We start from the raw sequence: 24743 nt of genomic DNA on the forward strand, positions 1-24743 counted from the left end.
TAACTTCAAAAATAACGCTTGTCAAAAATAGACAACAAACAAGAAGACTTACTGGCTGATGAGTGGAGTATTAATCCTTTTGAAAGAAGAGATAAGTCTGTGCCAATTGGTCTAGTGGTTAATACGCTGGCCCAGAAACCAGAAGACTATGAGTTCTATTCCTGTCTCAGGCATGAAATTTGCCTGTCTTAGGCATGGGTCATTGGATATGAGATTGGTGGCAAATAAATTTCATAATAAATAAATAAATTATTCATTTCACTCTCTCTCAGCCCAACCTATCTCACAGAATTGTTCTTGTGCAGAAAATAGGAGGAGGAAGGAGTTTTATGTATGTTCATCACTTTGAATTGCTTCTAAAGTAATAAAGGCAGAATTTTAAAAAAAACCTGATAATTTCACTTATTTTTCAGGAAGAAACACTTTAAACACTTTAAAGTAAATATCTGTATGTACAAAAAGTATATCTATGATGCAACAACAGAATAGCTATTATAGTATACATGCTACACTGATCAAACGTAATTTGGGATACAATTTTTTTTAGAACTCTACACAAACATAAATGCTAACACAAATAAAAGTTTAATGAAATTCCACTGAGTCAGATTCTGTCACAAAGCAAAATAATGAAAGAACTTTAATTTCGTTAGAGTATTTAAAAAAGCTTTCTAGCAAAGTAAAGAAGGAAATACTTACACGCAATACGGACATAGGCCTTTCTACTCTTGGTTGTGCCTGCAGAACTCCAAGCCACACACTGGCACCAGTAATCTTCGGGTCCAAAAAGTTCTTCAACTTGTTGCCGTGAAATCTCAATGCTTACCTCTCGAACAATGAGTCCTACCAAAACATAATCAATATATCTATATGGATTTCAGAATTTGACATTTTTTAGCAGTATGTAAGTAACTCATTGGTATGGAAAAGAGAGCACTTGCATAACAAGGAAGCATTTTTAAGACACCTTTGAAACACATATATCATATTTTTGGTATAAGAGGCACCTTTTTCTCCCCTAAAAGAGGGTGAAAATTTGGGTGTGTCTTATATATTGAATGTAGCCCCACCCAGCCTCTTAAACGGAGGTTTCAGAAACTGAAAAAAGGCTCTTAAAGGGAGATTTTAGAGGCTGAAAAAAAAGTCTCTTAAAGGGAGATTTCAGAGGCTGAAAAAAAAGCAAGCCGAAGAGCTCACAATCAACAAACCTGTTGCTAGAGTTCACCTCTGAAAACAGCTGATTGGGGGTATTCCGGGAGGCTGATCCACCCGCCATTCAATTTTTTTCTTATTTTCCTCTCCAAAAACTAAGGTGCGTCTTATACTCTGGTGCGTCTTACAGTTCTAAAAATACGGTACTTTTTAAAAATATAAGTAAGTAGGGCTTGCTTATTTTGGGGATAGGGCTTATATTGGGCACATGCACAGAAAACATACTAGGGCTTATTTTCAGGTTATGTCTTATTTTCAGGGAAACACGGTACCTTACTGAGGAAATGACAAAGGTAAGAAGAAGGGGAAAATATGCATTTTAATAAAAGATGTATTTTACATAGTTAGGCACATAATCATAAATCAAAGTTAAAATAAGCAGTAGATTATTGCCAGTGACATAAAATTAATCAAGTTATGCTCACTTACATTAGTTGGGCATCAAATAACTTTTAAACTGGATCATGTTTTCTCATCCTTAAAAAAATATATATATTTTTCACCTAGTGTAAAGCCATGCTACTGATTGCAAAGATCATAGATATCTAATATAATATACCCCAAGCTTGCAATTTAATTATAACTTCTAGAACCTACACAAGATTTACAACATGCTGAGTAGCCTTCATTTACTGATCCATACTGTGATTTTAAATTACAGTGGGATACTGAGTGACAAAGAAAAAACACAGCGCTTCCATTGTTGATAAAATATTTATTCATACATTTCACATCCAGGGGTTTGCTATAGGGGTTTCTATGGTTTCAGATATTAGATTTGAGTCTATTTTTTATTATATTTATATATAGATCTACAATATTTGCTTTAAAATGCCTATGCCAATTTGAACTTCCTTTTTCTATTCTTGGGCTTTCTCTTATGAAATGATCTGTTGTAATTGCTATTGCTTAGTTTATATTCTTGTGACCTTCTTGAATTGCCCTCAACAGTTGCTAACATCCTGTCTTCTCTGTAAGTGAGGGGTTACAAGTAGCTTAGAGCCTGGATAATGTCAACAAAGCTAATGGAATAAGGAAGAATGGAATAAGGAATAAAGGGCCTCTGGTGGCTCAACGGACTAAGTCTGTCTGTTATTAACACAGCTGCTTGCAATTAGGGGCCTCTGGTGGCGCAACAGGCTAATGCAGCCTATTATTAACAGCAACTGCTTGCAATATTGCAGGTTCAAGTCCCACCAGGCCCAAGGTTGACTCAGCCTTCCATCCTTTATAAGGTAGGTAAAATGAGGACCCAGATTGTTGGGGGCAATTAAGTTGACTTTGTATATAATATACAAATGGATGAAGACTATTGCTTAACACATTGTAAGCCGCCCTGAGTCTTCGGAGAAGGGCGGAATATAAATTCAAAAAAAAAAAAGAAAAGAGGGGGCATGGATACAGCATCTTGTCTGCCAATCTGAAAAACACCCTAAGTGTTTGGAGAGTTTGGAGAGTTGCCTGAATGAAGCCGAACTGTGTGTGTCCTTTCTGAAGCCTAAATGAGGGTCCAGGTGTGAGTCTACACTCTAAACCAGGGGTCACCAACCTTTCGGACCTCAGGGATCACTAAATTCATAATTTTAAATCCTGTGGACCACTAATATGATCTGCCTAATGACCAGATGGGTGGGCGTGGCAAGGTTTTCATGTGACTGGGTAGACGTGACCAACTCGATGTCACTCACTTCGAGGGGCACTTTGCAAGCCTCTATTCGCTACTTCTCGCCTGCCCGCCTGTCTGCCTGGGCTCCTTAGGGTCCCAACAGGAAGCAGTTGCTGGAGCTAAGTAGCCACCATGAGAAAGAGTTGGCAAAACAGCTCAGTTCAAATTGGATCTGATCAAGAATGAGGCTCAGCAGAAGCACCTCACTGAGGACTACAAGCATAGGCTTTCCAAGCAGAGGGAAGACCTGTGGGAGTGCAAGGCCAGGTACCGGCGTCTGGAGGCTCAGTGGGCTGAGATGGTCAGATAGTTCCAGGCCATGATGCAGTCCCACTGAAACAAGGCCCTCCGGGTCTTTGCCACCAGCGGCACTTCCCTCCAACCTTCACCCAAAGCCCAGCACCAGGAGGCTGAAGCAGACCCCAAGTCAGTATTTCTTTCCCCCTCTGACCCACACAAAGAGACCCCAAAGGGGGAGACTCTCTGCAGCAACACAAATGTTCATTGCACGTATCCAGCCCAATGGCTGTACTTCGAGGACCCCTGATTTAGTGCAATATAAAACGTGCAAATAATTTTGCTGTGGACCACCAAAATTTTCTCACGGACCATTAACTAGTTGGTGACTGCTGCTCTAAACCAACGTGATGAGAGTCTTCAAAAGCATTCCCTTCCTTTGAGGGAATGGAAGAATTTCATTTTTACTTGCTTCGTGGAAGGGATCTTATCATATGTTTTCTGACATGTGGCCCAGTGGTGAAATGTACAATTTGTTACTACCGGTTTTGTGGGTGTGGCTTGGTGAGGAGTAATGTGACTGGATGGGCGCGGCCAACTTTTTTTTTTAACTTTTAAAAGCATTTTTTCTACTACCTCTTCGGCCAAAGAGGTTGTAAAGAAATGCTTTTAAAAGGCTCTTCTGACCATTCCAGCAAAGTTGCCTGATCGTCAGAGGCTTTTCTTTTCTTTTAAAAGCATTTTTTGTCTTTAAAAGAAAAAAAAAAGCCTCTGACAATCAGGCAACTCAGCTGGGATCGTCAGAGGAGCCTTTTAAAAGCATTTTTTCTACAACCTCTTTGACCGAAGAGGTTGTAAAAAAAAATGCTTTTAAAAGCCTCTGATGATCCTAGCTAAACCGCGCGATCATCAGAGGGTTTTTTTACTTTTAAAAACATTTTTTCGGCTGGAGAAAAAATGCTTTTAAAAGTAAAAAAAACCAACCCTCTGATGATTGCGCGGCTCAGCTGGGCAGGTTGGGGGCAGGGATTTTTGCTACCGGTTCTCTGAACCACCTGCCGCCGTCGCTACCGGATTAGGCAATCCGGTCCGAACTGGGAGTATTTCACCCCTGATGTGGCCCTTCCTTTCAGCCAATAACAACAACAACAGCAACAACAACAGAGTTGGAAGGGACCTTGGAGGCCTTCTAGTCCAACCCCCTGCCCAGGCAGGAAACCCTACACCACTTCAGACAAATGGTTATCCAACATCTTCTTAAAAATTTCCAGTGTTGGAACATACACAACTTGCGCAGGCAAATTGTTCCACTTATTAATTGTTCTAACTGTCAGGAAATTTTTCCTTAGTTCTAAGTTGCTTCTCTTCTTGATTAGTTTCCACCCATTGCTTCTTGCTCTACCCTCAGGTGCTGTGGAGAACAGCCCGACTCCCTCTTCTTTGTGGCAACCCCTGAGATATTGGAACGCTGCTATCATGTCTCCCCTAGTCCTTCTTTTTATTAAACTAGACATACCCAGTTCCTGCAACCGTTCTTTATGTTTTAGCCTCCAGTCCCCTAATCATCTTTGTTGCTCTTCTCTGCATTCTTTCTAGAATCTCTAGATCTTAATGTATACCTTTTATTTTTTAGCAATAGTCTTTTTAACCTACTTCATCTTTCCATATAAGGTGTACTTGATGAACACAGAGCAGATTAGACATACAACTCTTGTATCTGCATCTAGGAATATTCTTATTCTAACAATTCTTATCACTTTTACTGCCAGTACAGTAAATTCTTCAAATTAACACTTGCAAAGTTCTTAAAATAAAGCTAAGTAAATATATATTTAAATGTATTATTTGCTTGCTCTCATATTATATAAAGCAGCGGTTCTCAACCTGTGGGTCGGGACTTTGTTGGGGGTCGAATGAGGATTTGCCAGGGGTCGCCTAAGACCATCGGAAATATGGGAAGTATACTTGCGAGTCAAAGAATCGCGCTCCAATGGTTGACTCCACAAGCCAGCTGCAGGCTCTTCAAATCGCCAGCCGAATTCGGCTTCAGGCGCGATGAATTAAAAAAGAGAGAAATCTTTGCTCTGATGTCTCCCTCTCAAGCCAGCTGCAATCACTCCCAATCGCTAGCCTAATCTGGCTTCAGGCGCGATAAACTTAATAGGGGTGGAGTCTCCGCTTTAATGCCTCCGTCCACAAGGCAATCGCAAGCAGTTCAGATCGCTAGCCAATACGGCTTCAAGCGCGATAAATTCAAAATGAAAATAATTTTACGGTTGGGGTCGCCACATCGTGGGAAATTGTATTAAAGGGGTCACCACATCGTGGGGAATTGTATTAAAGGGGTCGCAGCACTATAAATGTTGAGAACCACTGATATAAAGCAAGCAAGGTATTTATGAAGGAAATACTGTGCTTGCTTGTGTATTATGTTGCATGCATGAGTGAGTGTGCCAGATGATAATTCGTAGTCCCTAGATAGATGATACAAGCCAGAAGTACTTGGACATATGCTCTGGATCCTGCGAATCAAATGTTTTAGGTCACAATTTAACCTTAAGCTATTTTTGTCTGTGTTAGCAATTTTTTCCTCCTCTTTTGTACAAGGGTTTCTTATTCAGAGTTCAGGAGTCAAGTTTTGTTGCCCCTGGCTCCAAAGACAAAGAGGCCTAAAGTCTGTCTTTACAGTGGAAAATTGTGTTCTGCAAAAGCACTGATTACAGAAAGCACACAGTGTGAAGTAGACTATTGGAGAATTGTTAAAAGCATCAAAACCCACATAAATGTGTCTCTGGTTCATAGGCTACGGTAGCCACAAAAGTGGAAATAAAGATTATTACAGTTGACAAAAGAGAGAGAGAAAAGCAAGAATGCCACTTCCAATAGGACAACACACACACACACACACACACACACAAGTTATAATATAAGTTTGGCTAGTCACCTTCCTAACAACTAAGTCCAAAAATCTAGATGAAATGTCAGGAAAAAAATAGGGGAATAAAGCAATTAATGTAGCAAACTTCCCACAAAATCTTTACCAGAATCTGAAATCTTATGATTTTCTTAAGACAGCCTTGTAAAATACTGTCGTCCATTGGCATCTGTTTCATGTAAGTTGCATGGAAGAAGTTTTAGGAGTAAGGTTAGAAACACATTTTAGAGAGTTATTCACGTTCAAAAAGATATGTTTATCAGTAAAAATAAAGAACTAATGGGGTGGGAGGGATGGCAAGAAAATTTATTGCTAGATTCTAATGTCTGAAGTATGATTGAAAGTAGGGAGAATTTTCCGGTACTAGATTTTTGTTCCCCAGGAAAATACTGAATGTCATTTTGGTTAAAGTAGATGTAAAAATAGATGTAAAAGTACACAAAAAGGGTATATTTATCTTTTTGTTATATTCCTCTACATCAGAAATGTAGACGTTTTATGTATCATCTACCAATAGCCTCCCATCGACCCGTGCGCTCCCATAGAGAGGGTCTCCTCAGGGTGCCGTTGGTCAAACAATGTAGACTGGCAACCCCCAAGGGGAGAGCCTTCTCTGTGGGGGCTCCTGCCCTCTGGAATGAGCTGACTCCGAGGATACGTCAACTTCCTGACCTCCAGACCTTCCGCCGCGAGCTAAAGACCTTTCTATTTCATCGTGCAGGGCTGGCTTAATGAAGTTTTTATTGGGGTTTTATTATAGTCTTATATTCCTTCAGCCTTTAACTTAAGTAGTCTTTAAATGTTTTTAACTTTTCTGTATTGTGCTTTTACCCTGGCTGTAAACCGCCCTGAGTCCTTCAGGAGAAGGGCGGTATATAAATTAAATAAATAAATAAATAAATAAATAAATAAATAAATAAATAAATAAATCTAAGAAATGAATAATTACGAATCAGTTGCCATTTGAACAAAAGACCAGACCCAGGTACTGATACAAAAAAACCCTCTTATTCTATAGGGTAGTAGTTTAATTCATCTATTTTTCAAGAACGTTAATCTAAAATAGCCTTAATTTTACTATAATTCATACCTGTTGAGTTTTTCAGGGAAATATTTGTTAATGTTGATTATTTTGGTTCGATGATACACCAGATCATGAGATTTCCTTTCTTTGCAGAACAACTGTATTGTGAAAATTGCTGGCAGCACGTAACACAGTTAACATTATTAGGCAGACCACACTTTTGTGTAAATCACAGACACCTTTATTTTATACTGCTTAACTTAATTGCTAGATTTGAACTTAACAGAAAATTTTCTCAGGCACTTGATACAATACAACTAGGTAACCATTTCTTTATTTAAAATTAGGCTCTACTCCAAGCTGACTCTGGGCAATTCACAATATAACAAGCAATAATTTATGCAAAACAAAACAAGATGGGATCCAGGTTTTTTTTTTACAGCCCTGTAATCCTTTTTTATTGGGGTGGAGTCAGAGCAACTGAATGGAGCTGAACATTTATTGGCCGGATGCTTTTCCTGATGCCTATGTAGAGTTCACAGCAGATATTTTCTCTTTGCGCCCTGATAGAGAAACATCTGTCACTGACTAAGATTGAACTCTCAACCTTTTGAACGGGAGGCAAACATCTTCATCTCTAGGCCACTACGCTATCTCTTACTTCGGCTTCTAGGCTCACCAAATTTTAAGGACATACACAATTAATTGTTATATTTATACAATTTCACAATACACTAATATTGTAAGTCAGTATAAACTCTGTTAAAAACAGTAACAATTTCAAACTGTAACACTGAAACAAACAGAAAGACAGCTTTCCGCAACAACTTGCGGAATCATCAGATAGTGCCTAGGCTCACACAATGTGATACAACACAGTATTCATTGTTCGGACTCGGACTTATTGTGTTGCTGAAGCCAGCCATTATGTTTTTTAAAGACCTTTTTATGGCTTACCACACTGCAGCAATAAAGTTCATTATGGTTTATTCAATTGACTTAATACAAATTGTGTGAACACAGCTTGTAACATCTTGTTCGGTTGCGGCTTTTGTTGCATTTCATTTCCCTTTTCTTAAAACAAACAAATAAATCAACAAAATTTATTATTCTTGGCATTTTATCCTTCAAGCTGTGAACTATTTTGCATAAATAATACTTCATAACAGCATTTTGTGAAATTAAAACACTCAAAGCGTACTGCTGTGATTTAAAGGAAGCAACTCAAGAAAAACTAAAGGAATATATATTTGAAAAACCTAAGAAGGTGTGGTGTTATACCCAGCTTTCCTCTCAAAAGCTACTTTGACTCCAAAAAAGCTCCCAGATATGTTCTTTCTTCTTTTCAGAGTATGGTTTTATTTAGAACTGCAGTTGTCTCTCAGTTAATCCTTTTACCTATTTTCCCAGAATTACCTTTAAAAGGTGAGAGCAACAATTCAGTAAGAACCATCTTATGGCTACAAACCTAACCCCTAACTATGCTTGGAAATGGCCTTGCTATTCTTCCTATGCAGACTGCAGTTTCTAATTATTTGCTCAAGACAAGAAACAGACGGACAGATGGTCCATAATAACAGCATTATGATGTCTTAAATGTTCCACTATCAGCTTTTTGTTGGGCTTATTTCAGATCATTACAACAAGAAACAGCTTTTTAGTGTTTTTAAGCACTAGTTGCCTTCTAGCTGTTATAAATTATCTCTCTTCTCTTCCTTGGTGGGCTCTTTCTTGTTAGAAATTTTCAAACAATCATTGCATAAAGTTGTCCTTAATACCCTGCCTAAACTGGAATATATGCCCTATGAGAATCTCTTTGGTTGTACAATCTTCAATTGTGCAACGTATCATCCTGCCATCATCAGTTGTTTTTAACAAGATGTGTAGTGCTACTACTTTAGAAGCCTATCCACTTGCATGTTTGCTACATTTCCAAAAACCAGCTTTCATTTTGACAAAAAGCCAAATTTCAATAGTAATTAAGACCTTCAGCTCCAATCAGTATAAAGTAGTCAGTGCATCCAATGCTGTGGCTCAGTTATCATGGGTATTTATGATTGGAAAACATCATGATTTATTCATAGAATTTTATGAGCCTCTTTAGAAAAGCTACACAATGCCTTTTGATTAGTAGTGCTAGGAAGGCTGGCTGTCAGAAGCACCCAAGGCCTGGTTCTGCTGTTGCTTCAACCCATCAAGATACTCATTGCACCATTAAGACTATACACAAGAAAAATATATTTTAGAATGGAAAATGTGGATTGATTATATTCAAAATAAGTATCAGATAAAAAAATATCAAATAGCATATGAGTAAATTTAGGAAATATTTTGTATTAGATATATTTCTGAAGGAGAGGGGAATTGAGAGTGTGATTAAGTGTGGAGTGACTAGAGATTATAATTTAGGAATTATTTTGGATTATGATTGTTAGTTTTGATACCCTGCATTTTGTTCTGGGAAGTCAGGGTGGGGGTGGGGGTAAGGGGAGGGAACGGGGGTTTGAGGGTAGAGATGGCGTGATGGTTAATGTACAGGGATTATTGAAGAATTAATGTAGGGTCGGGTCTGCCCAGTTACCATTTTAGAACGGTGGGGAGGGAGAAAAGAGAGAGTAGGAAGTAGGAAAGAGGAGAAGAGGAAGAAAGAGGGGTAGAAGAGGGAGAAGGAGTGGAGGGTGGAGGGAGGAGAGGATGTAGATAAGAGAAGGAGAGGAAGGTTTGGAAAGAAGGCAGAAGAAGGTAGAAGAGGGAAGAGAGTTAAAAAGGGGGGTGGTGACTGGGCAAGCCCGACTAATTGTATATAATTGTACATTGGATGAATTATTTGATATGATTGTAAAAATAAAACTTTTTTTATATATAAAAAAAAAGATACTCATTGCACCATTAAAGAACTGTTTCATTACTAGCTTACCTGCTTGTATGTAATTCTTTATGCAGCTTTAGGCAAAAGGCATTATACAGAGAGTTAGCTCAAATGGTATGTTAATATTTAAAAAAAAAGGTTTTGTAAACTTGTTAATGTTAGCAATATTCCTTAAAATGCAAATACAGTGTGTTAACAAGTCTCAACTTATTTCTGCTGAGAACATAAACTTGGCTTACGACTGCAATGTGTTAGCAATACATGTATAGCATCCTTCTAGTCTTGCCACAGTAGTTTGCTTGCTTCAGAAACAGCAAGTCAGACTAAATGATTGAATGCAAATATATCCCTTCAGTAACTAGGGCTCAGAGTTTTTTCATCCCTGTCTCAAATCAGCAAACTAAAACTTATCACCATTTGCCCATGAGGTTGAAACCACTAGTACAGGGGTGTCAAACTCAATTTCATTGAGGGCCGCATCAGGGTTGTGTTTGACCTTGGGGGGCCGGGGTGGGCATGGCAAGCTCGACGTCACTCATGTCCGGGGTACCTGTGGTGGCCAAGTGCTAAGGCAGGACTTCTCTCAGACCCTCCCTCACTCTCATTACAACCTTCCTTCCTTCCTTCCTTCCTTCTCCTTTCTTCTTCCTTCCTGTCTTTCCTTCTTTTTCCTTCCTTGGTCTCTTCCCATTTTTTTCTTTTTCATTCCTCTTTCCCTTTCCTTTCCTGTCCCTTCTTGGATGCTCAAATGCAAAAAGGGAAACATTTCTCCTTTTGTTTTGTTTTTAGTTTGATTTGCTAGCACTCGGAGCCCATTTTCACTGGCAGAGGGCCATCATAGGCAAAAAGAGAGCCCAGCAGGGCCACATGCGGCCCTCCTGAGCTCCATTTTTGCTGGACCACAGGCCGGTCCTTCTCTGTTTCCAGGATGGCCCCGTGAGCCAGATCTAAGCACCCCATAGGCCGGATCGGCCCGTGGGCCCTGAGTTTGCCACCTCTGCATTAATACGACAACTCTTCCTTGGTGTGCTAAAGAAAATTGAATTTAGTAAAATATATGTATGGGTGTATAGTGTGATATTGTAGATTATATAGGGTATGTTTTCCTTTGTGATCATCTTTGCAAATCCTATAAAAATTGTGTCTTTGTTCTTCGTGTGAATGCCTCATACAGAAAATTATATCTGTGAAGGACATTCTTGTGTGATTATTTTATTGTTGCTGCTATAGAAACAAACAAAAGGACTTTTGATGCAGCTATAATGATTCTTTTTTTTAATGGATCAGAGACCTTATTCAAGCATCATCTTAACTCCATCCCTGTTCTTTAGAAAAAATGTTTTCTGCTTCTGATTAGATGGTTTAATATTGGTTTGTATATATACAATCACAAAAAGAAAAGAAAACCTGTCTACACACCATCTGCTTAAAATTTTTCTTGAATAGGTTTCATAAAACAGTTAGGCAAACTTTGATCTGGGCCTCAGTATCTTTTTCTGGGTCCTTGAAGCCCTCCTCTCCCTGAATTTTACAGATCATTGGATTTTTAAGGCACGATAGCTAAAAATCACAAGTGGAGGTTCAAAACATGAAAAATTGAAAACTATCCAACGTATCTTCCAAATTTAAATCTTCTTTTTCATCTTTGACCACTCCACTCTGCATCAATGTCCTCTGTGACCTTCAAGAACCTATCAAATTTAGCAGGAACTCCAGGGGGATGTCCCCTCTGGGAACATAGAACAAACCATGACCTCTTGATTCTCATAAGTAAGATATCAACAATACTGACTATTAATTAGAGTTTCTGCTTAATTAGAATGTAAAAATAACTCCAACACTTTAATGGTAATGAACACCCTGAAATTCTTTGTAGAGGATACCTTAAGCCTATTACATGGAACAGGTTTCTCTTTCCTTCCTATTACAGGTAATCCTTGATTTACAACAATTCATTTAGTTACCAAAGTTACAACATCACTGAAAAAAGTGGCTTATGACCATTTCCCACACTTATGATTGTTGCAGCATCCCCATGGTCACATGGTCAAAATTCACACGCTTGGCAACTGACTCATCTTTATGACGGGTGCAGTGTCATGGAGTCATGTGATCACATTTTGGGACCTTCTGACAAGCGAAGTCAACGGGGAAGCCAGGTTCACTTAACAACCGTGTTACTAACTTAACTGCAATGATTCACTTAACAACAGGGGCCTCTGGTGGTTCAACAGACTAAGCAGTCTGTTATTAACACAGCTGCTTGCAATTACTGCAGGTTCAAGTCCCACCAGGCCCAAGGTTGACTCAGCCTTCCATCCTTTATAAGGTAGGTAAAATGAGGACCCAGATTGTTGGGGGCAATAAAAGTTGACTTTGTATATAATATATAAATGGATGAAGACTATTGCTTAACACAATGTAAGCCGCACAGAGTCTTCGGAGAAGGGCGGGATATAAATGCAAATAAAAAAAAAAGAAGGCTGTAAAATGGGGCAAAATTCACTGAACTGTCTCGCTTAGCAACAGAAATTTTGGGTCAATTTTGGTCATCAGTCGAGGACTACCTATATCTGCATTTCTTTATATGGTATTGTTAATTTAGTTTATATTTTCTATTTTCCCCTCAGTAGAAATGTGTCTGCTAGGTTAAGAGCATACATCTAGTTATTGGGGCAGCTTGTCAAGGTGCATGATTTGTTTCACACCATGAAATCATAGGTGGTATTTGGGAAGTGGGAAGGAAACTGTCCTTCTATGTCCTTACCAGAGTTCCAAGCTTATGTGCACTTGCTGGGAAAACTTAACATCTTTAGTCAGCTTGGTAGTTCTACATGCTGAGTGATTATAATAGTATACCATTAAACAGGTCTGCTAGGAAAAAAGTTATCAAATTGAGCATTCCTTGCACACTATGAAACCACTAATATGAAAATAAAAAGAAGTAAAAAAAATATGAGATAATTGTTTCATCTAGTGCCTAGCAGATGAGTACTGGCATCAGTCATCCATTTTTATACATAAAACTCACAAATGAATAACTGCCAGTAACCTCTGAGAAAAATCCAGGAAATTGCAAATTTGCATGCATTAATAAATTTGCATAAATTCAAACACCAGGGCTCAGAAGCATGTGCTTTTCATTTAAAGTTATGTCATAACAAACTTAATTGCAGGGGATTAATTGTAGGAGTTCACAGAACGCTCAACAAGAGTTGCGTACTGTATAAACAGCTAGTAATTAAAATTGTTAATGAAATGCCTTGTATTTTCATTTGCAGCTCTGGTTTGGTTGTTTTCTATCGTGGAAAACAATAAAGCCACAGAATTTGGGAGCACTGGGACTTATTTATCCATCATGTACATCTTTATTTCCAAAATGATGTAAAGACATAACAGAATTTTCTTTCCTTGGGGAAAGGTCATAGTTAAGATTTTCATATTTATTATCCTAGTATTTCATAGTGGGATTGGGAAGTATTTCTGACTGAAATCAAATGATGGTACACAGATGATTGCAGACTATGCTGCCATAATGCTTACGTGCCTTTGAAGGTTGCATGCTGTTTTGAAATTGATGCCTATGTATATACTTGAGAAGAATGTTTACTAAGGATGAAAAATGGAGAAGTTTGAGGCATACACATGCTGGTAGATAGATAGTGGATAATATGTATAATATGTATTGTGAAAAATGAATGCTTGTCAACAGAAGTGCATCAATCCATTTTGTTATATGAAAATGAGTATAGCAGGACAAAAATAAAAGTTGAATGTGTAGTGGGAATTGGGGTATGTTAGAATTATGTTAATGTTATATTAAGAAGAGATAAAACAAGAACAGGTTGGAAGAAGAATAAAGAGATACTAAACAAATGTGCATTGAATACAAAAGAGACCACAGAAGTTTGTTGAGATTACTTGTTCATACAGAGAAAATTCAGCTCTACAGAGGAATTATTGAGTCTGTCATCTGCACCTCTATAACTGTCTGGTTTGGTTCTCCAACTCAACAAGACAGACACAGACTTCAGAGGATAATTAGAACTGAAGAAAAAACAATTACTGCCAACCTGCCTTCCATTGAGGACCTGTATACTGCACGAGTCAAAAAGAGGGCTGTGAAAATATTTACAGACCCCTCGCATTCTGGACATAAATTGTTTCAACTCCTACCCTCAAAATGCAAACCAGAACAACTAGAGACAAACACAGTTTTTCCCTGAATGCCATCACTCTGCAAAACAAATAATTTCCTCAGCAGTGTCAAACTATTCACTAAGTCTGCATTACTATTACTATTAATCTTTTCATTGTTCCTATCACCCATCTCCTCCCACTTATGACTGTATGATTCTAACTTGTTGCTGTATCCTTACACTTTATATTGTTTCCTAGTATGATTTGATTGCTTATTTGTACCCTATGATTATCATTGTTATATCTTATGATTCTTAACGAAAGTATCTTTTCGTTTTATGTACACTAAGAGGATAAGTACCCAAGACAAATTCCTTGTGTGTTCAATCACACTTGGCCAATAAAGAATTCTAATCTAATCTAATCTAATCTAATCTAATCTAATCTAATCTAATCTAAATGAATGAAGACTAAACAAACAATGAAGACAGAAATATGTATTGTTTAAAAGGAAAGAGAAGGTCAATAAAATGGACTGAATGATGAGATTCTCAAAGGTTAGATGAGAAGTTTAAACAAAAAATAATATATGAATCAGTGTATAGATATGACAGAAACAATCATTTAAAAGAATGGAAAAAGTATTCAGGAAAACAGATAGTTTATTGATTGATTAGTCTGACAATCAGATCAAATGCAAAACAAAAAATAAATTACAGTGTAGAAGTCCAGGTCAACATGTATAAAAAGAACCATGTGTGTTAAATACAAAGAATCAACATTCAGGTAAATATATCATCTTTACAATCTGTTTGATATAATGGGTCCTTGGCCAACTGCCTTAGCTATAAACGTAGCAGTTCTGCTCGCCATGTAGAGAACAGAACTCATGCAGGAGAATAGTAAATAATACTTAACTATATTTCTTCACCTCTCACTATTTTATGTTTTAGTCTTTACCTTATTGTTTCCTACATTTTTCCTGTGTTTTTCCCCCGATAATGTTACTTACCTTGAAACAAAATTGAATGGGTATTTATTATTATTATTTTTGTCTTCAGTGACGAGGGGTAAACATATTTGTGGGCTTCTAGAATGCGGTCCCATTTTTGTTCAGGCACTTCAAAAAGCTTTTATTCAAGCACTTCAAAGTAGACACTATATTTTTGCTATACAAAAATTAGTAAATAGGGTCCATGTGTAAAAAGGAGAGAAACACTTCCAAGGAAAACAAATGATGTAAGAGTCTAAATACAAAGAACCTAGTTAGATATAAAAATCTGTCTTGTATAAATTGTTCTTTTACAGTTGTACACTATTTTTACACTTATGGATGTTTTCTGGAAATATTCTAGTGGACACATTAGAAAGAAATAGAAATGTTTTGCTAGGAAAAAATGATTGGTATCATATAGCTACTATTTGGCTTTACATATTTGCTTAAATAGTCCATTTGTTGAACAGTAAGTCCAAGGGTTGGATTCACATAAATGCTAAACCATAAATAACATCTTACAAATCACATTGGTTTATCACAGTTATTCAGATCCAAACAACCTATACTCAGAGCACCATGGTAACCTAGCAATTATGATGGATATATAAGAGGAGAGTAGAAACCAAATCAACTTTAAACTGTGGTTAAGCTAGCTATGACTTTGCATCTCTTTCTGGAGCTAACCTTCCTTGGGGTTAACAAAACAAGTAAAAAATAAAGTTCTACCTAAATAGCAATCTTAGTTGTTGTTATCAATGATACCATATCTGTATATTTTACTGGCCAAATAGAACAGCAAGTGAATGTTGAAAATGATTTCTTACAAACTTGAAATCACACTTTTAAATAAATAGACCTGAGGAGAGTTCATTCAGGAATATACAATTAACAGTGAAGTAATTGAAGTTCTAGTATAAAGTTACATGGAAGCCAAACATTTATTTTGATTGGGTAGTTGGGAGGAAATGCCTAAAATGTTCAAACACACAATGCTTATAATGTTCAGGCTAGGACTTTTTTTTTTTGGTCATTTTTGTCATTTAGGCTGAAGAAAGCAAAATAGTTGAAGCAAGTAAAATTTCAGATGAAATGCTGACATACCATTTTAATACAGATTTTCACGAATTACCTTGTAAGTGATATGTTTGTATGTTTAAAATAGCTACTTCTTTTGAAACCTGAATAAAATATAGCATATTTCCTCAGATGCTATTTTGAAGCTTCACGTGAAACAAAAAAAGGGGTGATATGGGGCAAATTTAGCACTACTAAAATGATAGCAAGCAAGAAATCTCGTCACTTGACACTTTAACGTTAGTGTTGCTTGTGTAATTAATTATCTGAATAGCAAATAATTCCCTGATCTCAAGAGCTCTGCTTTTGTCACCATTGTTGTTGATTTGGTTCATTCCTATCAGCACTATTTAAAATTTGAGAATAACTTGGAACTTTATTCCAAAAACTTTTAAAAAGTTTCAAAGTTTTAAATAAAGAGTTGAAAAACCACATACATAAATATATTGAGAAAACTTTGTAGAGGTTGTCTATACAAAATTGAGAAGCCTTCATTCCAATCCCAAATCATTCTTATCTCATTTTTCTGCTGAGGTGATCTGCCCTAGTTATGTTTTATTATTGATTTTACTCTGATAATTCTAATCAGCATAGTCAGAACATACATCTGGAGGAATATGAACCAGGAATATGTACCTTCCTGGTACAAGGTATTATCTATTTTGCCACATCTGGAATTTAATATTTAGCTCCTAAATAACTTCATGTTCATTTCTTAGTCCTGAGTCATTAGGGATATAATTTTCAAGACTAATGTAGAATGAGAAGATAAGTATCTGATGCAGGACGAGCGAAGATCAAACAAACGACAGCATCCAAAATAGGGTTTGCATGCTTTGAAAATGATACCAAATGAGTTACATTAAAGGCATAATCCTTTAATTAACAAACTCTCTGAAAAAACTTCAGTTTTTGGGTTTTAGACAGGAGTCTGAAAAATGGCGCCAATTCTTTCAAGAGGAATTGCAGTGATGTTTTTGCTTTAAAGGAAGCAAATTTATCCCAAAATGTGGGAGGAAAACATAGGTATTTAATAAAAAGAAATATATAGAAGGAAGTCCATTTGGGACCTTACAAAAATTGTTTAGTAGAGTTTAATCTTACTAATGCAATCAAATAATAAAATTAAAATTCATATGATTATAAACTAAAAACATTTTTTATTTTTTTAAGCATCCTTTCATCATTTATGAAACATACCCTAAAACTGTGTTGGCGAACCTTTTCGACACCGAGTGCCAAAATTGGAGCGTATGTGCAGGAGCATCAGAAACTGGAAGACCAGTTTCCCGGTACGCACATGTGGGAGCATCAGAAACCGGAAGAGGAGGTTCCCAGAGCATATGCACGCGCCGGGAAGCTGAGCTGCCAGTTTCTGAAGTGTGCATGTGCATAGTCACCTGGTCTTCCAGTTTCTGGCATGCATGCCCGTGTGAAGACCAGTTGGCCAGTGCACATTTGCATGACGGAACCTGGAAGAGCAATGAGTGATGGCTGGTGTGTCCCGAGAGATGGCTCTGCGTGCCATAGGTTTGCCATCATGGCCCTAAAACAATATCAAGGATACTAATACAACTACTGGGATTCATAATTGCTAGTTTTCAAAGCACAATCTGAACATTTTTCAGACACCATGTTGTTACTGTTTAGACTGGTAGATAAAAAATAAGTGAATTTAATTTGATGAAGTTTAATGGTGGAGTGTATCGTGTATCATTTATCTATCATCTATCTATCATGTAACTATCTATCATGTATCTATCTATTTATCTATCAATCATTATAAGTAATCTTAGTTTGGTTTCTACCATATAGAAATCTCAAGATTGTTGGAAAGACTGGATATAGTGTTTAATTAGGGAAATGTACTACGTTGATAATGGTATAGAACATAGATGTCAGACTTGTGGTGTTACGTGACGTATCATGACTTTTTCCCTTTTCATTAAATTGGGGGTGGGCGTGGCTAGCATGACATATCTGGCCCGCCAGTTTGAAACCCCTGGTATAGAATGACACTGTATACATTTACTTGCATATAGAACTGAATTTAGTAGGTCATCCCTTCCCAATGTTTCACTATATACCATGTGTTCCCAAAAATAAGACTGGGTCTTATATTAATTTTTCCTCCAAAAGATGCATTAGGGCTTATTTTTGCTTAGGTCTTATTTTGGGGAAAATACGGTACTAAATGCATCCATCTACCTGATAATCTTAACTGGGGCTTATTTTGGGGGTAGGGCTTATATTACAAGGATTCTGAAAAATCATGCTAGAATTTATTTTCCAATTGCATCTTATTTTCAGGGAAACAGGGTAGCATATATTTTGAGATACATCTCCCCATCCCATTCAGCTTGTATGTGGTATAATAAATACCACATAACAGTATAATATAGTATAATATAATAGTATAATAGTATGTGGATTGTGGTATAATGCATCAGGAAAGCACCCAGGTGACCTACAGTGCTGCAAAGATCTATCAGTAGCTTCTTGGTCACCCTGAGAAAGTAAGTCCATAAATAAAGAATTCATTCATGAGCAGAAATTTATTTAAGAAGTGTGCATGTGCCATGACCATCTTAAGTAATTCTGGGTGGCTTTTACTGTACATCTGTGACAAACAGTCTGTACTGCTTGGTTTTTCCCTCTCATTCCGTGGCTCTTTATTGTCACATTTGGGGATTCCCTATGATGAGCTTTGGAGGATTGTTATAAATATAAAGGAGCAAGGGGAGGAAAGGTCCAAGCTGAGCTCTGAAGCAAAGAAGAATTCTTCATGGCAGAAATCTTGACAGAAGGTGCCAAGAGTTATTCTTGCATTGGTTATTCTTGCATTTGACAGCATGGATGTCTGCGTAGATAAAATCGAGCTGCAAATGACATGGAAGGAAAGGGAAAGGAAATAAGTTTCAAAATTGAGTTTCCTAGAGAGTACTGCCTTGAGCAAACTTCTAGAAAAATATGTTCACTCTCTTATTCCTGGTTCAGTGGATAGACATGCTGTTTCTAATGATACAGCTGTTTGGAACCTGGGAATACATCCCAGACGTAGCTTAGCATTTACACAAAACTGAAACACTTTGAAGCAGTTAAGGAAAGCCAAAGAATCCCAGAGTGTATAGGAAAGCATAGGAGCCCTTTAGTACTGCTTGCCAGGACACACTGAGAAAATTAGAAATGTAAGGAGGCTTATCTGGCCATTTGTGAACTCAATAAAAATTTGCCCTGCAGGGTTATACATCTTATTTATTATTTTATCTTATTTTCAAAATGTGGCTTTGAAAATAAAAATATTTTTATTTATTACAACTCCCCCCCTCCAAAACAAAACAAAACCCCTCTACCACATACATTTTGAAGGTAGCATTTTGATGGAAAATGCATCATTCCCATGGCTTGATTAGTCTGTCACGATTCAGGGAATGGTGAAGGCATGATAGAAATAAGTAAAATCGACATAGTGACACAAGGGGTCAGTGGGGAGCCTTACTGAGTGTGTGTTTGCTTCTTCTTAGTTCATGAAATGCAGAGCCGAAAAATAAAGAGAAAATGGCTCGTAGAATCCCTGCACACACACACACACATTTCTGGGCTGTTTGGAGATCCTTTTCCACTGCTAACTTTGAAAGGAAGGAAGATGTAATAAGTCTCAAAAGTTTCTTTATTGCCTAGCTTTTTACTATTTCCTAAGGTTGTTGTCCAGCAAATCGACTTCTTCCAAAGAGGCCATAAAGCTTGGGAAATGCAATGTCTGCTCCCAAATTTTAAGCATATTCAAACTTCTGAGAGGCAAGGTGTTTTTAATTCTTGGCATGGTTATCACAAGGGGAAAAAAAATTGGACAGGAAAGTGAGTCACTGAAGGATGTAAAAAAAACCCTACTGGACAACTTCAATAATTTCAGAAAATGCTTATCTTTGTATGCCATATGAAACCCTGGTTAAATTCATTGGTGTCCCTTTTTAAACAAAGTATCAATAGCCCTATTAGTTTCTTATAAGAAAATTGATATTTAATCCAGTGAGAATAAGGCACTTTCAAATCTGTCTGTACACTGCAGAGGGCTGTGGGTTAATGGAAAGATATTAACCAGAATGATTTTCCAGCCTTGTTTCCAATTTAGAATTCTGATCATTCTTTCACTAGTGAAATGGAGAATAAATCTGTTATATATGATTTCGCTTAGTTTCTCTTTTCTCCAATTCTAGATTTGTTCTACCCTATTTCCTCATAACATCACAAATGTGGTATAGATATTTTCTTTGCACAATTTTATCTTGATATTTTAATATTTTCATTTTGAGTTGCTTATTTTCCTAATCTACACTTCTGGTATATTTTCATTTTTTTTAAATTGGAAATTGAAAGGTTTATTATATTATAAATATATGGTTAATCTCATGATATCTGGAACTTATTATTAAATGACGGAGGCGCAATTTTGTTTCGCTGCCTTCTACCTTTCCTCCAGTTGGTTAAAAAAAAAAACAACCCTAGAGCTTTTTTTAAAGATAGTAATGATTCTCCCTTCTATTTTTCCAACAGCGAAGAGACAGAAAAGAGATGAAAGAAGCATGGACAAATCTTGTGAGAATTGAAAATGATAGCAATATAAGTGTCAAATATGATAAGGGAAAAAAGTCTATGAACCTACTGTACTTTATATTTGGTAGGAGAAGATGCTTTCCATATTTTATGGCTAAGAGGTTGCTGAAGAACAATAACCCTGCTATGAAATACTGCTATCCAATGAAGAGACAGAAGGGCGATATATTCCACATTTAACATACTGAAAGAATGGTGATTATCTTTGGCTTTACTTCATATGCAGTACCTCTTCTATTGAACCTGCTGTTAAGCTAAGCAGATGTGACTTTGGAGCTCCAGCAAGACAGCAATGATTAACAGAGGGAACTAGAGCATACTTTCTGTAGTAGATGTGGTGGGATGGATAGTCCCATTAAAAAGCCTATTTCTATGTCATTTAGTGCTTTATTGGTTGTAACCAACATTTTGAATTGGAACCAGAAGCCCACTGAAAGCCAGTGAAACTCACTGTGATGTTAGATGAGCATATCAAAAGATTCTGTCTTGTGCAGGAGCCACATGAATACAGGTCTAATGCATGCTAACACGTTCTGAACTACTAATGGCCAAAGCAAACCGGCAGTAGATAAGAGTCAATGGAATTCAAGGTGGGCTGGACTTAGATCTTTTGGGTGTTAACAGACTCGAGACTGATGATGCACTTAAGCCCTCTCTTGGGCTCAGCCTGGTCATCTCCTAGAGCAGCGGTTCTCAACCTGTGGGTCGGGACCCCGTTGGGGATCGAATGGCGATTTGCCAGGGGTCACCTAAGACCATCGGAAATATGGAAAGTATACTTGTGAGTTGAAGAATTGCGCTCCAATGGTTGTCTTTACAAGCCAGCTGCAGGCTCTTCAAATCGCTAGCTGAATTCGGCTTCAGGCGTGAACAATTAAAAAAGAGAGAAATCTTTGTTCTGATGTCTCCCTCTCAAGCCAGCTGCAATCACTCCCAATTGCTAGCCTAATCTGGCTTCAGGCGCGATAAACTTAATAGGGGAGGAGTCTCTGCTTTAATGCCTCCGTCCTCAAGGCAATCGCAAGCAGTTCAGATCGCTAGCCAATATGGCTTCAGGCACGATAAATTCAAAACAAAAATAATTTTATGGTTGGGGGTCGCCACATCATGGGGAATTGTATTAAAGGGGTCGCAGCACTATAAAGGTTGAGAACCACTGTCCTAGAGATTCTCATATAACATAACTGCTTGTACCAATGCATTTTGAATCAGCTTCTGTTTCCAAATGTTTTGCATGGGCAACCCCATCTAGACTACATTATGGTAAACCAAATGGGACATGATTAAAGCATGAATCACCATGATCAGGGCCTCCTGCACCATTAGTGCACAAGACAAATTTGTGTATCTATTCCCCTCATCATGGCTGTCACCTGCTCTTCAAGCACCAGCCATGAGTCCAAGAGGACCCTCAAACTCATAGCAGATCTAACTGAGAAAATGAATCCCCAAACTGAGCTAATGAAAGAGAGCTCCAGACTGGGGGAGAGAGCTTAAAACTTACAGCCGCATAATTTTTCCACAGTTTAACTGAAATTTATTCTCAACCACCATATCTTGATAGTTTCCTGGCACTGAAAAAGGACCTTAGCAGCATTGTTTGATTAGCCCTGGACAGAGTTGTGCTGTCGTGTCCCACTCCTCCGCTGACGGCTGGGTCCGGGAAATCCGAATCAGGCTTGCCTCTGCAGCTCTGCCCAAAGTCCTAGCAAAGTCCTCAGAGCAGGCAGGAGACCAGTAAGTGACTTCAGCAAGATAAGTTTGACTTTTGCCTGACTCAGAGACTGCCAGAAAGTAGCTCCTTTATATAGGCCATGGGGTGTGGCTCCATGACTCAGCACTCATTAAGGCCTGCCTCCCTTCCTCTGTTGCCTCCGCCTCCAATCTTCTGATGCGAGGGTCACTCCAATCAGCTGTTCTTGGGAGTAAACCCTCCTCAGGCTCACCTGCTGTGGAGGAGGGGGAGGGGTCTAGCTGCTCCGTTTGCCTGGGCATGGAGTCAGGGCTGGGGCAGGGAGATGCTCCTTCTTCTGCAGTTTGTGGGGGCATGGAGCCAGGACTTGGGCCAGAAGGCATACATTCCTCAGTGTTGGGGAGCAGGTAAGAAGGCCCCGGCTGCTCTGAGGGCGGGCAAGACACAACATGTGCAATTGTGTATTATCACCCACCAATACCAACAGGAACTGGCTCTAGAGCAGGGTTGTCAAACTCGATTTCATTGAGGGCCGCATCAGGGTTGTATTTGACCTTGGGTGTCCATGGTTAGCATGGACAGGGTGGGTATGGCCAGTTTGACGTAACTCGTGTTGGGGGCACCTGTGGTGGCCCGAGCACTTTTCCAGTGAAAACGGGCTCCCGAGCTCCATTTTTGGCTGGGCCGGCCTCCTGCAACCCTCTGCCAGCAAAAATGGAGCTTGGGGAGTGGGGATGTGTGTGGCCCTCATGAGCTCTCTTTTTGGCTAAGATGGCCTCCTGCAACCCTCTGCCACTGAAAACGGAGCACGTGGCCCTCCTGAGCTCCATTTTTGCTGGCAGAGGCACCGCGGGCCAGTCCTTTGCTGTTTTCAGGGTGGCCCCCTGGAAGAGCTAAGCACCCTGCAGGCCAGATCTGGCTCCCGGGCCTTGAGTTTGACACCCCTGATCTAGAGGAAGAAAGAGAATCATGATGCCATCCAGTCTCCTCCTCCTAATTTCCTAAACTGGCCTAAAAAGACCCCCTCAGTAGGTCTAAAAAGATGAGAGGTCAAGAGGTCAAGAACAGGACAAGGGCAGGACAGATACAGTTCTCCCATTCTAAGTCCCCTAAAGGATGTCAACAAGCACAATCAATGCTCTAGAGCCTATTATGGACATATATTTACACACACCATTGTTAAAGCTAACAAGCTATAACTTTCTCCAGACATCTCTCAAAAAATGCATTAATAAGTCATTTTATCAAGCAATGTAAGAATTCTTGAAAATTGGTCTGCCTGGAATTTATTTGATTAATGAAGTAAATGTAGGAAGATTAAAATTTACCTTATGCTTAGCACACTGGGCTACCTAGTTCAATTTTAATATGCTGATTGGTAGCAGTTCTTCAGGTTTTCAATGAAAACATTTAAAGATTTAGAGATACAGCTTACTACACTGATAACAAAATGTCTTCAGGGAAAACTACCAAGTTCAGAGAACTCCAAGAACCTAATAGTTCAACTCAGAACTACATAAATTCATCACAGTGGCCATTTGCCTCAGCATTTGCACTGTTTTCTAAAACAAATGATGGCATCAGTCAGTAATAAGTACTGGAACGACAAACTCCTAGACGCCAAAATGATTGAGAAAAAGTACAGTCCTCAAGAACAAGACCATTTATACTGTTGTGAAGGACATCTGATTAAAATTTCAACCAAAGAGATTTTCAAAGAACACTAAATTAACTTCCTTCCGATAGAACCAAGAGATGATGAAATAGATTAGCTCATTGTCAAAATATGAACTGATTATCTGAACAGGGCAGCAAGATTTTTCAAAAGACTTCTGGAAAGGACATGTATCATTTAAACTTTGCTTGGGCTCTGTGGTACATTTCCATGTTAAAGTTATTTTGAAAAGTACCGTATTTTTCAGCTGATAAGACACACTGGAGTATAAAACTCACCAAGATTTTGAAGAAAAAAAAGTTTTTGCCCTCCCCGGCCCCCAGGGGCACTCGGCAAGACTCCCAAACCCTCTGTGTGTCCCGTTTTTTGCAAAAACAGGGCATGCAGAGGGTTTGGGAGGCCTGGAGAATGCTTCTGGGAGCCTGGGAGGGGGAAAATGCTCCCGTTTTTATGGAAAACGTTTTTGGCCTCCCAACCTCCCCCCCACGCATCGCATTTTTGCCTCCCAAATCCTCTGCAGGCCGGGGTGGGGTTTTGGGAGGCCAAAAATGGCTGTATTCGGTATATAAGATGCACCAACATTTCCACCCTCTTTTGTGGGGGGGAG

The 24743-nt window shown here is 38.4% G+C and overlaps 1 protein-coding gene across 1 annotated transcript in view; it reads right to left on the minus strand.

The window, feature by feature from the left end:
• UNC5C (unc-5 netrin receptor C) overlaps window positions 1–24743 on the minus strand; it is a 397259-nt gene that overhangs the window by 128693 nt on the left and 243823 nt on the right. The window contains exon 3 of the mRNA XM_058193417.1: window positions 700–843. Within this exon, the coding sequence (XP_058049400.1) occupies window positions 700–843 (144 nt within the window). The remainder of the gene's footprint in view (window positions 1–699; window positions 844–24743) is intronic.

The sequence above is a fragment of the Ahaetulla prasina genome, chromosome 8 (assembly GCF_028640845.1).
Source record: "Ahaetulla prasina isolate Xishuangbanna chromosome 8, ASM2864084v1, whole genome shotgun sequence".
Classification (NCBI taxonomy): domain Eukaryota; kingdom Metazoa; phylum Chordata; class Lepidosauria; order Squamata; family Colubridae; genus Ahaetulla; species Ahaetulla prasina.